Consider the following 17,358-nt stretch of genomic DNA (forward strand, 5'->3'; position numbering starts at 1 on the left):
AGCCAGGCCTGTGTCTGCCCCCTCCCACCCACCGCTATGGGCCTGGGTCTGTGCCCTCCCATCCCGCAGGTTTGGGTCAAGGCCTGCTCTGCCCCCGTGGCCGTTGCCACACCCATGCCACTACTGCCCTGTGCCTCCAGGCCGGTGGTGGCCACAGGCCTGGGCCCAGTGTTGGCCATAGACCCAGCAGTGGCAGTGGATACAGGCCTGGCAGCGGTGGTGGTGGGCCTGGGCCTGAAGGTGGCGGTAGGCTCAGCGGCGGTGGTGGGCCTGGGCCTGGCAGGACGGCTGTGGGCAGAGACCCGGTGTGATGCCTGCAGGCATGGGGTGGCAGCCGCAGGGTGGTGGCTGCAGCTACTGGTAACTGCCCCCTACCTTCTCCTCCCCCCCACCTCCCCTCCCTGCTGGCTCTTGTTGCAGGATGAGAGGGGGTGCTCCGGCTCCTGGCTCCAAGGAGCAGATCGGGGAGGGTGAGGCTAACTCTGGCCCCTGTGCTATGGCAGGGCTCCGGTTCCCACTGTTCCCCTTTGCTTCCAAGAAAGGATGGGGGGCTGGCCTGCCTCACCCCCCCCCCGCTCCAGCCCCTCAGTTCCCAGTGTCATGGCAGCATTCTGCCATCTGTCCTGCCTGTCTAGAGCACTGTGAGTAGATGCTGAGACAGCCATTCAGAGCACTAATAAAGCATTACAGACAGACAGACTAAGGCTTTTATAATATTAGAATATATATTATACAGACACACACACCCACGCACCCACACACACACACAAACAACCAGATCACTTATTCCTTTAAATAGAAGTCTTATTCTGGGAGATCCCACCCCCCCCCTCTCAGAATAAGAGTTCTATTTAAAGGAATAAGTGATCTGTTTGTATTATTGAATACTTCCTGAATAGGTCAAGCAGCTGATCAGGAACTCTATTCATATGTGACATTAAAAAATTATGAGTAGAATGTAAATCTTTGCTCCACCACTTTGGTTGATTGAACGTTTTGGAAAGCGCTCCTATTATTTAAGAGAAATTGTTTTAAAGGTTTGTTTAAAAAAGAAGTATTGCAACACATCCCCCTTAGTAAGAATATTTTCATAAATTATTGAAGCAATGCATCCAAGAAATGGCATTTAAAGGCTGTGTTAGCATATCCATTGCAATTTCTCAATTTCAGACACTTATATGGTCTCTCCAGGTTGAACATCCATTTATGGAGGTTCAATCCAGGCCTGACTTTTAAAGTTACAGAGGCCCTAATTTTACCCAAGTTACTCATAATGGGTAGTACCTAGTTTGCAAGCTGAAATTGTTTATGGAGATTACCTGACATTGGGGATTAAGATGCTACTAAATACACAAGTAAAGGTGACCAAGCATGGCTCTGAATGACTGGTTCTTTGCAGACAAGTTTTCTTTTCATGCTTAAGAATCCTCATCTGTGCTCAAATCCCTATTTATATCCATGTGGAGTTTTACCCTGAAAAGGACAGGAAGCTCAGGCCTATATTTCTGATTGCAGTGGTGCAATCTATTCAATTGTTGTTAATTTCATTTCATTTCATTTTTAATTGCTTTTCCTATCTGTAGGAGAAATAAGAAAACAGTAGATGTGTGAAACGTTTTATGTAAGCCTTCATATAGGTAACATGATATACATTAGATATTTATATATACAACCCAGCAATGTAATGTATGAATAGGTTTATTAATGTGCTGCTGGTATTTAAAAAAGTCCAATTTTTTTAACATATCTTGTGTTGGGCCTCATGACTATATCAGGATGCAAAGGTAAAATTATGTGTCCCTGGTTTCCAGCCTAGGGGTATGCATGGTCTTGCTCTTGGTTTTTAAGTAGTATATGAGATATACCAGTGGAACACAGGACTTGCCAGAGTAAGGTCTGCCGAGTTCAGCATCCTGTCTTCAGCAGTGGGCAGTACCAGATGCAGTATTACCAAATCTCATGATTTTTGGCTTTGTTCTGAAAGTCTGTACTTCAGGAATGTGAAAACCTTAGCTCTTTCTTTTATCTATCTATCTATCTATCTATCTATCTATCTATCTATCTATCTATCTATCTATCTATTTAAATACATATAGATAAAAGAAAGAGCTAAGTTTTTCACATTCCTGAAGTGTAGGCTTCAAGAACAACACCAGAAGTCATGAGAGTTGGGAACACTGCAGATGGAAGAGCCCCCACAGCAGAGAGATGCAGGATAGTCCTTACTAGCTAAAGATTGATGCAAATTCAAAGCATGAGCTTGATATCCCTTGCAAAACACTTTTTTTAGGACCCACTCCTGATCCCCCCCTTCCTACCCCCACTAATAGCCAGGAGTTAGGACGGTTGGGGGAGAGGTAGAAATCTTTCAGTATTATGGGCTTTGATTCTGAACTGTTTCATCAGTAGCATGGCAGATGGTAAGACAATATCAATGGCTGCTATTACAAGTAATACCTATGCATTAACTCCACTCTTCCCTGGAGGAAAAGCATAAAAAAACCAAAACAGAACAAAAACAACAAGCAAGGCACTTGGCATGCTTGCTCAAAAAAATTCCCTAGCCAAAGCAATTAAGTTCAGATATGACTCCTTTAGGGACATTAATGTTCTGCTGAATCATTTTTCATCTATTGATTATTCCTGTTGCAGCATCAAAAATTTAACTTCTCAGAGTTTAATTATGGACCCTTATTTACATTGTGCAGCGTTTACTGATGTGAATTGGCCTACTGAAGCCCCAGTGCAAGGCTGGGAGGACCTGAGATGATTATATCTTGGCTTAAGCAGTCTATTTTGGAAGCCATCCCTGACAAATACTCTTTGGTCCTGCAGCTGTTCCATGAAGGACGTTAAAAGGCCAATACAGTGAAGTGTTTGAAATTTATCTAAATAATATTTGTACTAAATAAAATGAGCTTTAGGCTGTAATGTGGCAACACTAATTATTAGTGAAAAATTGTCACAGTGTAAAATATTGTGAAGGCCTTTGCCTAGATCAAGGGCCAGTATGTTCAAAATAACTATGGACAAATTAACAGAAGCAAGTTAAAAGCTGCTCCGAGGTAACTTTCCATGTACCTTCTTTTAGCCTGTGGTAAGTGAAGGCTGGCCCACAGTAAGTTACCAGTCAGTGAAACAAGGTAAGTTGCTGTGGTTTAGCTTTCACTTACCAGGTACTGGAAGGTATGTGGACCATTATTATGGAACATCAGTAAGTTCTTGCCCTGATTTAAGTCACTGTACCTTGTTCATACCCTCAGCTCTTTGGGTTCATAGCAGTTTTGCAAATCTGGTTATAAAAAGTTATAACAGAAGCTGCTGAGTGCTGAGCACTTTTTTAAACTACATCTCAGTTGCGGGTGTTCAGCTTTAAACATCTGCCCTTGAGCTCTTTGGAAAATCTGTTGTTTGATAAGCTGAATTTCCCTTCACAAAGACTGCTACATAGACAGTCTCTATGCAAGAAAACAATTCTTGGTGAAAAGCATCCATTCTTTTTCTTTTAATTAATCAGTTTAGGCATTTTTGGTCAGCTCTGAGATCAGTCACTTTGAGTCAATTATTGTAGGAATGGCCAAAGATTTTCTATTTTTCAAGACTCATTTTTAACAATCAGTACTGCCCTTAGTGTACTTACTTCTCTTGATTATGAGCTGCATCTCTCATGGATCATTCCTAGGTTTTATAAAGTGAGTAATGGAGGAGAGAGAGCCTCTGGCCCTAGATGTGTTCTTTCCAGAAATTTCTCCCAAGATTGTTGATAGTCTTGCATTTTCAATTTGCTTTTTAAAGGCCCCTGTCTCTTTCTTGCATTATTAGCATGTGTTGTTTGATTTGCTTCTACTAGTTATCATTTCCATGTGTGTGTTACTATTAGGAAGGAAATGGTATTTGTCTGTGAAAGAACTTGACGGTAATGTGCTGCTATAAAGGGAAAAAGACATTGCAAATTGTGTGCGTCAGATTGCAAGCCCTTAATTTGCAAAATTCCAAATGAATTTTAGATTAGGTTGTAGGAGCAGGCCTTATAATAACATAAGGGAGGTTTGTTTAAAATGTTTGTGTAGTAGGGTACCCTCCAGGGCTTGCTGTGAAGCTCCTGGGGGTCCCTTCAGCCCTTACTCACTCTGGTCTCTGTGGTCAGACACCCCTTCATTCGCTTGCCACACCTTAATGTGTATACGGGAGGACTTCCCAATCTGCTCTCATTCTAATGATCACCAGGTGTCTGTGGTCATTGCCTTATAGGCTAATTGCATATTTTTTTCCACCCCTACACTACTCCTCATGCCTTGCAGGTGTCATTACTCACTGATGTTCCCTCCAAATAGCCTGTCTCTGGCTTCTGGACCTCCTCTGGTCCCATACTCTTGGGCTCCTGCACTTTCTGCTGGGCCCTGCCCTTTTTCTCGATTCCTGCACACCCTCCTGGGCCCTTAGGGACCTTTTCCAACCCCTCCAGACTGCTGCTGACTACTCTCCAAGTTGGCATTCCAGGGTTGCACCCATCCTGCTTAAGAGATGTTCCCACGGTAGCCTCCAGGATCTTACTGCCTATTCCACTCAGGGTCTGGTCTTATATCCTGTCTAATCCCAGCCTTCTCCTAATCAGGTGAGGCTCTCATTAGCCCCATTTGCCATCTGTTGGCCGCTTTGCAGGCTGCTTGTCCTCCTGAAGTGGCTGGTACACTCATCATCCTGCCATAGTTTGATTCTGAAGTTTTCTCTTCTTTTTGTTATTCCCATATTATTCCCTGTACTGCTAAAAACCTAGATTTGCCACCAGACTTATACTTCTACAGACTATAACCCCACTTAACCATCACCACTTTTCCAGCCCAAAGAAATTAAGAGAAATCTCTTCTTGTGCCATTATTTCCTTTTGCTGGTAAATGTTGACAGTAAACTGTCTACTTATGACCTATTCCAGGGGTTGTCAACTGTGGATACGTGTACCCCCAGGGGTATTTAAAAAGGCCGTAGGGGGTACATGCAGGTGCGTGGGGACAGAGTGCTGCCACGCACTATCCCACACTGCCACGCAGGCACTGCCCACCTGGCCAGATGCGGGGTGGGGGCGGGGGAAGCTCGCACGCGGTGGCTGCTGCTGCTTTGCATCCAGCCATGCGCCATCCCCACCCCCCAGTTGATGTCCGGCTGCATGCCACCCTCTGCTTGGCAGCCGGGGACACACTGCTCCGCGTCCAGCCACCAGGGCATACAGTGATTCAAAAAGGTTGAAAACCCCTGACCCATGCAATTTCTTACCCCTGGCAGCAGAGAGCATAAGGCAAGGAATGAACTATAGGATTTGACCTTCCTTTACATTAATCTAATATTTCCTAGGAAAAGTCCAAAGAATTCTCAGGAATTATTTTATTGTGGCATGAAAAAGAGGAAAATGCAGAGAGGATAGTTCAGTGGTTAACTTGCTCACCTAAGACTAGTGACCTGAATTTTTTTCCCTATTTTGCCACACACTGTATATGGCCTTTGGCAAGTCATGGAAGATATATCTAGGCAGCTGTATATAACTTACAATAGTATATAACTTGAATGCCACAGATATACCTTATCATGTTCCGGGTAGTCTGCACTGCTCTGGGCAGACTACTTCATAAACCGGGAGCAGTGTAGCTGTGTCCATGCAGTACTTTAGCAGAAGGAAAGGTTTATTCTTTATTAGCAAAAAGGATGGGCTAATTGGCACTGTCACACATCTCTGGCAATTACATGGATACACAGTTTCCAATTTAGGAAGCAAACCTTTTGGCACACAGCAGTTTTTTTAAAGGTGCCAATCTGAAGTATGGCAAGTTTACTATACAGAGATAGCCTTATTCTCTCACTGTGCCTCAATTCTCCCTTGTAAAATGGGGATAGTGATTCTTCCCTACTACACAGGAGTGTCATGCGGGTAAATACATTACAGACTATGAAGGGCTCAAATCCTCTGGTAATAGGAGCCATTTAAGTACAGTAGCTGGATGGATAAATGTTTTAGTTCCTTTACAAAAAAACTGAACACATAAAGAGCAACTTAATTTTGAGTGTGTGTGTATAAGTCCTTGGATCCTTATCAAATTTGGTCCATTAAGATGAATATGTCAAATAAAAACAGTTGTGTTAATTTCATTACATCAGAAGGCAAAAGCAAAATCTGTAAGAGAGAAATATGTTCAAACCTCAAGGAGAGTATTAGAAATGCTGCAGAGGAAAAATAACAGCAAATGACTTGCCAGAGCACGGCTAACTATAACAGAGTTAAATAACGAATGGGGATATCATAAAGAGATCAATACATAGAGGCATAGAAAATAGAGATGGAAAAGATCTATTGGGTCATATTGTGCATCTCCTGCCAGGATACAATTGTTCTCTACAGTATATTCTCAAATTCTTTATCCAGTCTAGTTTTAAATTGCCCAAGCAATGGGACTTTGACTACTTCCCCTGGGAGTCTCTGTCACAGCCTGATAGATCTCATTGTCAAGAGATGTTTCCAGATATTTAACCTAAATTATACTCAGTTTCAAGCCATTAGTACTAAAGTTTCCTCCTTGGTGTTTATATCATTGAAAGATATGCAGATTACCATCATAACACTTTCAGTGTTGTTTGGGAAACCTAGCTGTGTTTCTACTGTACAAGGCAAAGGGATGTGTGTGTATGAATAGACAGTGAAGGATAGGATTGTACTCTCAAATACCATCCTCAATCAGAGCATCCACAGTTGCAACCATCTTCAGTTCATGGCAGATGCAGAGCCTTCACAGCAGGGCAAATGACCCTGGGCGCAGCGTTGCACTGTCGTGGTTATGTTATTCCAGTACCTGGGCTAATTCAGGTATCTACACGGCACTGTATTCCCTAGTTGAGATGAACTGAGCAGGGATATGAGCCACGCTGCCATTGCTCCGGCAGGTGTGGGTGAAGGCGAGATTCTGATCACCTGCCAAAAGAGATGGTTGCCTTTTGGGAGAGTTATTTCACCACACCCTGCCCCTCCTACATACATTAGAGCAATGGTTTGGATAGTGGCTGGGAGGGAAAGCTTTATCTTTTGTTCTTTTACTGTTTCTTATGTCTGCTCTTAATTTCATGACTATTTTTCTCTGAATTCTGTCCAGCCCTTTATAATGTGCCACTCAGAGAGTTTCATAGCAACCCTCAAGAGCAACAATTAATTTCTAATACATGATCTTTTTAAACACCAGGATGACAGGAATCTAAGTCTTGCCACTTTGAATGTTTTGGCACTTGTTTATTGTTTGATAGTACTTTTAATTATATCTCAATGTGATGTTTGGCTGTGTTTAATTAAATAGATGTTTCATGCCACAGCACTAGAAGTTACAATTACATTTACAATTAACACTGTGCTAGCTAAATGAGAAATATTTTTCTTCTTTAAAAACCTTCCTTCAAGATGCCTCCCCCCTCCCAATCATTCCTTTCGCTGGTTTTAAATGCTAGCAAATCCTTTAGCTCCAGCCCCATCACATCACTTTTCTGTACCTTAGAGTCTTGCTGCCAGATGAGAACTTTGGACAGTGGGATTGGGACCTTCCCTCTCCCAGACTCAGGGAACCGGTCAACGGCACGACACGTTTCTAAGCAAGAATTGACCTTAGAAACTGAAGTCTTCACATCTCCTGAGGAAGTCCTTCCTTCAGCTCCTTCAGTGAAAGCCAAAACTCTTGAGCGAGAAGTGCCTTCCACGCCTAAGAGCCAGGGATCTGTCGAAAGCATAATTAGTCATTCAACATCTGATCCTACCATGACAGCCAAAAATATACGACCTTTTCAAAGTCGCCTTCCAAAACCAGCCTCCTCAGGTAAAATGCCAATTACATTGGAAATTAGATTCTTTATGTCCTAACATCTGTTTCGATTAGCAGAAGTCCTGTAATAATGACATTAGATAACAGGAAATATTAAGCAGGTAGCTGAAAAGATTCCTTATGTGAATATATAAGATTAACAAGTTGGTGACCTGAGCCGCATGGAAAATTTGTTATGCATAATGCTTATCTTATCTGAGAGAGAAAAAAAAATGTATAAAATATTAAATCCCTTCCCAAGAAACAATATTTGAGTAAAAACGTAGGGCAGGCCTGACAGTCGGCTTGAAAAAGAGTGGTGGATATTCATCAGCTTTCAGGAAAAATCTCTACATTTGCTGCCGGGAATAAAGAAGGGTCATGTTGTGATATTAAAATGTGAAATGACAAAAAAAGACTTGCTTTCAAAATTGAACTTGGACTACATTGCAATTTGAACTCTGTGCATAAATTTGGTATCAATGAATGGTTGGCGATAACCATAAACATTAAGTCTTGTGATAAGTCGCTGTGTTGTACAAACATATGGATTTACAGTAACATAAAACATGCATTTTAATGTAGCAGCTGAATGTGCATAAACTATTAACATATAAAACAATAGTCAACAAAGGAATAAGAGGCATGTAAAGGTTCTACTACAGTGCACATATGCATATAGTGTAAGCATGAGGTTGCAGCTGTGATGGTTCAGAAATTATGTGAGGAAAAGATTTCTTAGGTGATATCTTTTATTGGCCCAGCTATATAATTGGCCCAATAAAAGATATCACTCCAAAAAAATGTGTGCCTCTCACATGCATATACACACACATAGCTTTACATGTGCACATAACTTAGTGTAGCAAACAGTGTGTATGTGTGTTTAAAGAACTATTACTGAAAAATACACGACTAAGAAAATTGATGTTTATCCCTCAAGAGCAGTTATATTTAAAACTGAATGCTTTTCTTACTCAATATGGAAAATATTGTAAATAGCACAGTTGTTTTCACTGGTAAAGGAACAGAAGTTCATTGTCCAGTACAGTATTATGTATTTCTTTGTATCATGTTCATTTCAAGATTGGGGGGTTATGTTCTTCAAAAATGAATATAAACTCAGAGGAAGTATCAGCTTCAAAAAGTTTCCATTTAAAAAAATACCAGTAAGCACATGCGTACACACACACACACATGCACACACACGCGCACACACAATGCATGGATTAGCTTTTAGATAATTTTTTTAGCGGTTTGTTAGAGTAAAATGTTTGTTGCAACTATGAGCTGATCCTAATGTATTTGACTTTTGATCTATACCACACTGACAAAGAAATTCGGTCCGCTGAAGATGTGAGGCTACACAACAGATTCAGCTTTATGTAAGGACACCAAGCGTGTGTTCCACTAATGAACTGATGTTTAAATTGAACCTAAATGTGAAAAAGCTCCTATTATACATTCATGCAAATTTACAAAAGAGCCATTCAAATTAAACATCTTGGAATTTAGTTGATTTAGGAATATTCCCAATCCTGAAATGCAGTGGTATAATAGAATGCAAACACACATCATAGGCTTCATTTCAAATTCCCTGGTCATTTTGCATCAAACCTAAATAAAAGATATTTTTAATACATATTATTTTTTAAATAAATGTACCGTTAATTAATGGCACAGCTGAGAGAGAGTCAGAAGAGAAATCTTAGTTATAGATTATATGCTACATGCTTGAATAGTCACATGTGTGACCTCAATTCAGCAGAGTGCTATGGAGTAGACTCCATGATTAAACACTGTCATTATAACAAATTGAATAGAAACTGCAAGCATTGAATTGCTTCGTAAGAAGTTGGTAGCAGTAAGATTGTTCTGATCTTAATGCTAATATTCACAGTGCCAGCCTTTTAAGGTTTGTATCTTAATTAAAATGTCATGAAGAGATGTAAAAAAAAAAACACCCAGTATACATCAGATGGTGAGGTCAACTCATTCTTCCCTGGAATATTTTCATCTGACCCTTCTTCCTCTCACTTCCTCTCCAAAATCACAGCTCTTATTTTGTACCACAATGCGCTGTTTATTTTCTGACATTTTCGTTGTATGTCGTATTCACTTAGTAAATAAAAAGACTAGTTGATTTAGAAAATTTCTCCTAGGAAAGTATCAGGTCTTTTTATTTTTGTTTCAAAACACGAGTTTGCTTTATTCCTCTCTGTCAGAATACAAACAGAACAGATCCTGCAATGTTATCTAGGAAACAGGTATTGCATTTTGTTTCTCATTTGAAAAGCATTTATATTTTAAGACTCAAAGAGGGGATTTAAACTACATCTTTCTCCTCTTCTCTTGCTCTTGGGAAATTAGAGTAGACTCATCCACCTTACTCACAATAAACTCTTCTGTATTATACAAGTTGTCCTACAGAGGTGAAAGTATATTTGACTGACATAAAAGTATCAGAATCTGGCCCCAATTTGGACACAGAATCACACTTGCACAAAAACAATCGTTACTGTTAATGCAATGACAGCTAGATCTGGAATTTAAATTGTCTCTTTTTAAAATCAGGAATGATTAACTTAACAAAGCAAGATGGACAAGAACAGAGTTCTGTATCTTCAGCATCATTAGAGCAGACCGAAAAACCAGTGGAAACCAAGAAGATTCTTCCAGACTGGACCAGCAAGAAAGCTACTAAATCAAAGGTATACATTTAAATGAATGCTCTAGTAGCATTTCATGGGATACACTATAGTCTAAACACAGCATTTAACTGTACAGTCAAAAATTGCTAACAGTTTTTAATACAGTGAACAGCTGACAATCTAATAATAATGGTAATATTTACCACATATTCTCTCATACCATGTTCCCCCATAAGACATGTACCTTGTTTTTGGATGGCAGAATAAAGAAAAAAAGATTTTTTCAGAGTCATGACGTACTATGTGACATAGATTAAGTCTTCTTGGATAGTGTCCAGGAAGTGGGGCATCCCAGGAGACAGTCTAAAGACCCTGCTATACATGCAAATTAAAGCTTGACACCTTTTTGAGGTCTAACTTTTTGTTGTGTGATATGTATTATACACATATAGCTGGTCTCAGGGTAATTGCACATTTAATCAGTTACTTGTACAATACCTGTAACGTGTACAGGGGTCCTAAGTGAGGCAACAGAATTTCCTGATGTGGCTGGACATCAACAAGGCTAGGTCTGAGACTCTTGCAAGGGCAGTAGCAAGACTGTTACTTCTTTCAGTGAATGAGTCTTATTATAAGTTCCAGTAAATAATAATAATCAACCCAAACAGCAGTCCTCATCAAGATCCTACTGACTGCATATAGAGTTCATTTCATGTGAGCTAACACAATTGCTGCTTACAGCACAAGATACAGTATAGCTACTACAAATTCCTTAGCAGCTATAAGAGGGTTAACACTGGATTACAGGGTTTCTGCTTGCTAGGACCACGGAGAAATGGCAGGCATTTTGTCAGTGTTAGAACACAGTGTCTGCATACATCTATTCTTCCCATTTTCTAATCCAGTTAAGAAAAATGAGTTTTCCCAATTAAGACATGAAGCTGAATTTTGGAGGGCTGATAGGGGAGAAGGCATGGGTGGTATATGAATATATATGGTATTTAGCACATTTCATCAGAGGACTTCATTTTTATTGTTAATTCTACAGTCCACAAAGCTATGGTAGGTATTTTATGTCATGCTTAACAAACATTCATTATTGAATATTATCCCCAGGCATTTTGTACAGGTCAAGATGCCATAACAAGGTACACTGTTTCTTTAAGGCTAGGAACAGACATTCAGAAAGCCAAAGCCCGAACTGATTCAATCTCTAACCTGCAGAGATTGATTCAATCTCTAATCTGCACAGGTTAATCTAACCTGCATAGATTGAACTGATCTGCAAGTGAATAGACATTCATTTTTGATTCCAGAAATGCATGCACATATCTGCAGTGGCTCAGGTCAGAAGCCAGGGACACTAGAGCATGCCCTCCTTTCCCTTCCACACTAGCCGCAAGGCTAGAGGGAAGCTGACCTGCAGGGGTGTGGCCAGGCCCTGGCAGGCTGCTCAGGGTGACTGGGGAAGGGTTTAAACCCCCACCCTGTGTGCCTGGAGGGGAAGGGAGAAGCAGCCCCTGCCAGGTTTGTCCCCTGGGGGGGAGGGGGCATGGCCAGACACCAGCCCAGGCAGCATCTCAGGCAAAGCAGGAGCAAGGAGGTGTATTAAACTCCCCTGTCTAAGGCAGAGGGGAAGGGGGAATCCCTGCTTAGCAGGGAGTGGTGAGGGAAGGGGAGCAGGGGGAAGCCAGGCAGATGCCTGCAGTCTCTGCCAGATCTCCAGCCAGAGAGCAGAAGGGAGGGGCCAGCTCTGCTGTGGAGCAGAAAGCCCCACCCAGCCCAGAGAGCATGCCGGGATGCTGGGGGTGTCTGGTTTAACTTAAACCAGCAAGGGGCCTGGGATGGACATTGCATAAGCCAGTTTGACCCAAATCAGTTAAGTCTGATATTACATTCAACCAGGTTGATCTCAAACTGGTTTCAGCCATTTTCAGACTAGTTTATGTGCACTGAACATCTGTTCTGTTACAGGTTTAAACCAATTTCTGATCAGTTAAATAGTTTATGTGTAATGTCTGTCCCTCACCTAAGAGTCTGGCTCTCTTTGTTTTCCTTTGGAGAGTTAGGCCTGGTTTTTTCCCAGGTCTAGCTCTGCTTATTTATGTGAAGTGAGTGTTTGGCATAGATGTGATATGAAATTAAGGTGAAAGGGAAAAACTCTTCTTTTTTTTTCTGCCTTTTCTTTTGATGAGTCCCTGCAGTGATCTGTCTTTCAGTCCTTCCCTGAAAACTACAAAAAAGAGCAAATGGGCAAAGCTGCACAACTCTGAATACCTTAGCATACACATGCACCTATGGAAAAACTACCTTTGATGGCTACCAGGCTCCTCTTCCCTAGAAAAATCACATCACCACGGCTCGTTGGACACACAGAGAGGGTGGCGGTGGTCATGGTTAATAAGTAAAAAAAAATCCTCCCTGAAGAAAGGGAATAATTAGGCAATTCTGCTCCAGAGCTGGTCAGCAACCCTCACGTTGTTTATATTCTTCATACCATGCTGTAATTTATGCTTACTTCTGTTTCCATATGGTGGAGTCTGGAGTTTTTTGTGGGGTGGTGGGAGGGAACAGGGGTTTACTGAAGCACTTTTTTCTGTTAAATCAGCTCAAACTCCTACATAGACCCAGAAGGGTTAAGCGACTTGCTTTGTGTCACATTGGCAAGGCAGCTACAGACCTTGATTGGAGTCCAGAGCTCCTGACTCTCCCTCTGATGCTTTTGTCAGTAGAGTATGTTTCTTATCAGATGAGTAGCTGCTATTTTGAATTTCTCAGTGCTGCATGGGGAGATTCAGAGCTACTGTAAAGTGTTTTTTTTTTCTAATAGGTTTAAAAGTGCTGGGGAAATGGGGTTTGAGTTCAGGTGATTATTGTACTTGTGAATCCAATTTTTTGACAGATAATCAGATCTCCAAGCAGAAATATCAGATGTGGCTTCCTCCTTTCTAGTTCCTGGGTTTCACCTACTGAGCTGCTGCCATTGCCATGGCATCTCCAGCCCTTTTCATTTTTCATTCCTTTTTTTTTTTTTTTTTTTTTTTTTTTTTTTTTTTTACTTCCAGAGGGACCCATTAGGTTCTGCATGAGAAACTTGACTTGTAGAGCCAAAAGACAGGTAGCCAATTGTGGAGTCATAGGGAGAAAAAAAGTGGGGGAGGAGGGGTGACTGCATGCACACATGTGCACACCCTCCCCAAGAAGGTATGTCTGTGGGGAAAGGGCCAGGGAGGGCAGATCGAGGCCTCACCCCACACAGCCGGGGTGGGGCAACAGACAGATCATCTGGGTGGTGGCCAGCATGGGGGGGGCGGCTCCCACCACTGCGCACACCCTGGGAGGTGTGGGGAACATGTGCCTCCAAGTCTACATGGGGCAGAGTGGGGTGCAGCTGCAGGCAGGAGCCACGGGGCAGAGTGGGGTGCAGCTGCAGGCAGGAGCCACTGCGTACACCCCAGGAGGCATGGGGGGGCATGTGGCCCCGGGTCTATGTGGGGCAGGGCAGGCAGGGGCCAGGACAGGGCCAGGCTTTTCCAGGCAGGGGGGAGCTGGACCGGGCTGTGCTCAGGACAGGCGGCAGGAGCAGTGCTGGGAGTGGGGGTTACAGCAAATTTTGGGGTGGCTGCGGCCCCCACCCCTCCATAGCCCTGCTCCAGTGCCGCCACCACGCTACCCGAGTATAGCCCAACCCAGTTCCTCCCTGCCAGGAAGAGCCTGGCACAACCCCGCCCCAGCCCGCAGCTGAAGCCCACCCTGCCCTAAGCAGATCCTAGGCAACCACCCCCCATGCTTCCTGGGGTGTGTGTAGCAACCTAAGCCACTCCCCCCTGATGAGCTGCTCACAACTCAGTCCCACGCCCCAGCAGCTGTGTAGTGCCCACCCCAGACCCAGACCCATTCCCTCCCCACCCCTGCTGCAGCTGCCAGAAGCCCACAGCCAGGCTGCCTTGCATCCCTACCGCTGCCCTGCATTTGTGGAAGGCTAAGCCCGTTAGCCTCCCCTTTCCACTGCCTGTGTGTGGAGTTTATTCTTTCCTCTATGGCCCTTCCAAATGCCAGGGGCAGGAAAGGGGAAAGGACTTTCTGATGGCTGTTTTCGGCAGAAGTACAAAAATCAAGCATGTTTTAGGCTGGTCATGCTAAATCATTATCTGTAACCTCTTTGCACTGAAGTATCTCATCACACACTTTGTGAAACCCCTGCATGTTATCGACTTGCTATCTTAGAAATTTTTTGAGAGCTTTTAAAATTATACTTGATGGCTACTATTTACTATGAGGACACATAAATAAATAATCTGAAGAAAGTTCATAGCCTTGGAGCAGTTTTACAGAGGGAAAGACAATCACAGAATTGGCTATGTATCAGCAGGGACTTAGCAGGACAGTAATACTGGTTATCTCCTATGTTGTAAGGAGTTTGATTCCTTGCTCCATGATAAGTTGATGCAGTTAAATTAGTAAATCAGCTTTCTTTTTTCCAATTGAACTATCTGCGTGCACCAGGTGATGAGTGCAAAAAGTTCTCTTTCCTATCAACATACTTGATTATTGGGATGAGCATGAGCTACCTGATTAATTGTAATGCTATTATTTGTACAGGACAGAACGCTGCGAGTGTGCACATACTCTGCCAGCAGCAACAGTGACACTGAGACAGAGACAGAGTATGAAACAAATGAGTTTGGAACTGAAGAGGAAAAGTTAGTAGAGTTAACAAAGAACAACAAACAAGGTAATTGAAAATTTGTACATGGGAATTTATAGTTCTCATCCCCATCTTGACTGCAGCTGATTGTGTCTTCCTTTGTGCTGTATATATCTTGTTTTCACTTTTTAACTCCACATCTTTCTTCAGATCTAATTTTCCATTATGTACTTTTTATTGTATATGAACATCATTTTTTTTCTCTTCCTTTCTTGCACCTTTTTTTCTCATCAGAAGCCTACCTAAGTCTAAGGCTTTATTCATATATCCCTATGGTGCAACTAAAAGTCTTCAGTTGCATTATTGCAGCAATAAAGAAGTGACTATAAAGAACTTTTTTTTAATTCTTTGGTATGTTAAAATAAACCGGTGATCAAGGCCATAGTTTGCAAACCTCCCTGTTACAGAAGTACTGGTTATGCTGGTATAGTTAAGCCTGTCAGCCTTCTCATTAAATATTGCCACTGTCTGAGGACAGTACTCAGTTGCTGGAATTCACTGGGAATAGCAATCCAATAAAAAGCTCAAAAGTGAATTTCTTGGGGTTATTTATTTATTGTAGTGGGCTGTCAGGCTTAGAGGCTGCGGTCCTTACTTAAGCACCAACAGCATTTTTACACGTGTAAGCACCGCAACACCAGGCATTATGAAAAGTGCCCGGTGCTGTGACACTTGCAGTTGTATAAGCGGCGAACCTCAGAGGTGCTTTAGTTCAAAAGCGCACCACTGCCATTTTCTGTGTGCTGATGCACATTTCACCACTTTTCCAACTGCACACAGCACAGAGCAGTTCACTTCAGCTGGTGTGCGGAGCAGACTCAATTAATCGGCAGATCTCTGTTCTATAATGGGAAAAAAGTATGTGTATAAATGCCCCAAAATAAGAAAACCATGAGCATTATTAGTACAAGTTACCCTACAGCATACTTTAGTTTCTCTTATGGAGAGTATTCCCTGCATTTGTTAAGAGTGCGATGAGGGCCCATTCAGTCCTTGGCTTTCTTGCCAGGGAGAAGTGCAAGGGGGTGCATAGGTCCAGTGCAAAGTTTCTGCACCACTGAAGCCCCACTTAAGCCCTGAGAACTTAATTGAGACTTCAGTGATGCATAGGTTTTGTGTTGACCTTTTACGCAGGACTGAACTTGACCCAGCTGAAACTATCACCTACAGTAGATACTGCAATGATATATGCATTTAAAATGCCACAGGCAGCTCAAGACTTGAGTTAGATACACAGGTGCCATTTAGTGTCTGCCAAGAACTAAACTCAGCGTTTGGCACTTTTAAAGATAATCCATTTGGAGGTTTTTCTGCAAAGAGATTGTGGCAGAGTGGGAGGTTAAGATCACTTATATATTTAGGTCACACTCCTATAATTGTGGGTTAATCTTTGGTTATATGTCCAATGCTGCAGGTGAGTAACTGAAGCAAATAAGCTTGCCTGACATTTTTCTATCATCAATATCCTTATGTGAAAACCCTGTTTTATTTTATTAAACAGGTGATATCAGACAATTACCATTCTTTCTTTATCCCTCATACTTTTTAAAGGATGTTATTCAGGGGTCCTGGTTTTCTCTGTTAAAAATCCAAAATTCTCTGATGGAAATCAACTCCCAAATTCTCTGATTTAAAACCCCCTAATCTGCATTTTCCCGTGATTAAAATGAAACACCACTACATAGATAGGTATCAGTTGAGCACAATGTTGTAGTGATATATTTACAATTTTAAAGCAATTTGGAAGCCTACCAGTGCCTCAGTCATTATAATTTGATTTTGGTTTTTTGTAACATGGAAAATCAGAGTTGCCTCTGCCCCCTTTGCTCACCAGGATGCGGATCCACCTGCGGCTGTCTCTCCCCCCACCCCCTGCTTTGTGGTGCCGAGTAGCCCTGATACGTTGGTGTCCCTCACTCCCAAGCCACAGCCCCCACAGCCCTGCCAGCATGACCCACACCCCCCTGTCACTGCCAGCCCTGCTAGCATGACCTGCAGGCAGAGTTGGCTTTAGTGGTGGTCAGTGAGATCAACCACCCAGGGAATGCACCAAGGTGGCAGGGGGCATCACAGCTCCCCAGGGCAGAGCCCTGCCTCAGCTCAGGTGGGGGCCAAGGAGGAGGCAGGGAGCCAGAGATGCCCCTTATTTCCAACCCTCAGCACCCTTTCTCCC

At 42.5% G+C, this 17,358-nt stretch overlaps 1 protein-coding gene across 8 annotated transcripts in view; it reads left to right on the forward strand.

Annotated features, from left to right (window-relative positions):
- NCKAP5 (NCK associated protein 5) overlaps positions 1 to 17,358 on the forward strand; it is a 962,935-nt gene that overhangs the window by 891,982 nt on the left and 53,595 nt on the right. For all 8 annotated transcript variants that reach the window (XM_019522509.1, XM_019522508.1, XM_019522512.1 and 5 more), the window contains 3 exons: positions 7,527 to 7,841; positions 10,401 to 10,537; positions 15,080 to 15,212. In XM_019522509.1, the coding sequence (XP_019378054.1) occupies positions 7,527 to 7,841; positions 10,401 to 10,537; positions 15,080 to 15,212 (585 nt within the window). The remainder of the gene's footprint in view (positions 1 to 7,526; positions 7,842 to 10,400; positions 10,538 to 15,079; positions 15,213 to 17,358) is intronic.

Source organism: Gavialis gangeticus, unplaced genomic scaffold (genome assembly GCF_001723915.1).
Source record: "Gavialis gangeticus isolate Ggan-Ray unplaced genomic scaffold, GavGan_comp1, whole genome shotgun sequence".
NCBI lineage: Eukaryota > Metazoa > Chordata > Crocodylia > Gavialidae > Gavialis > Gavialis gangeticus.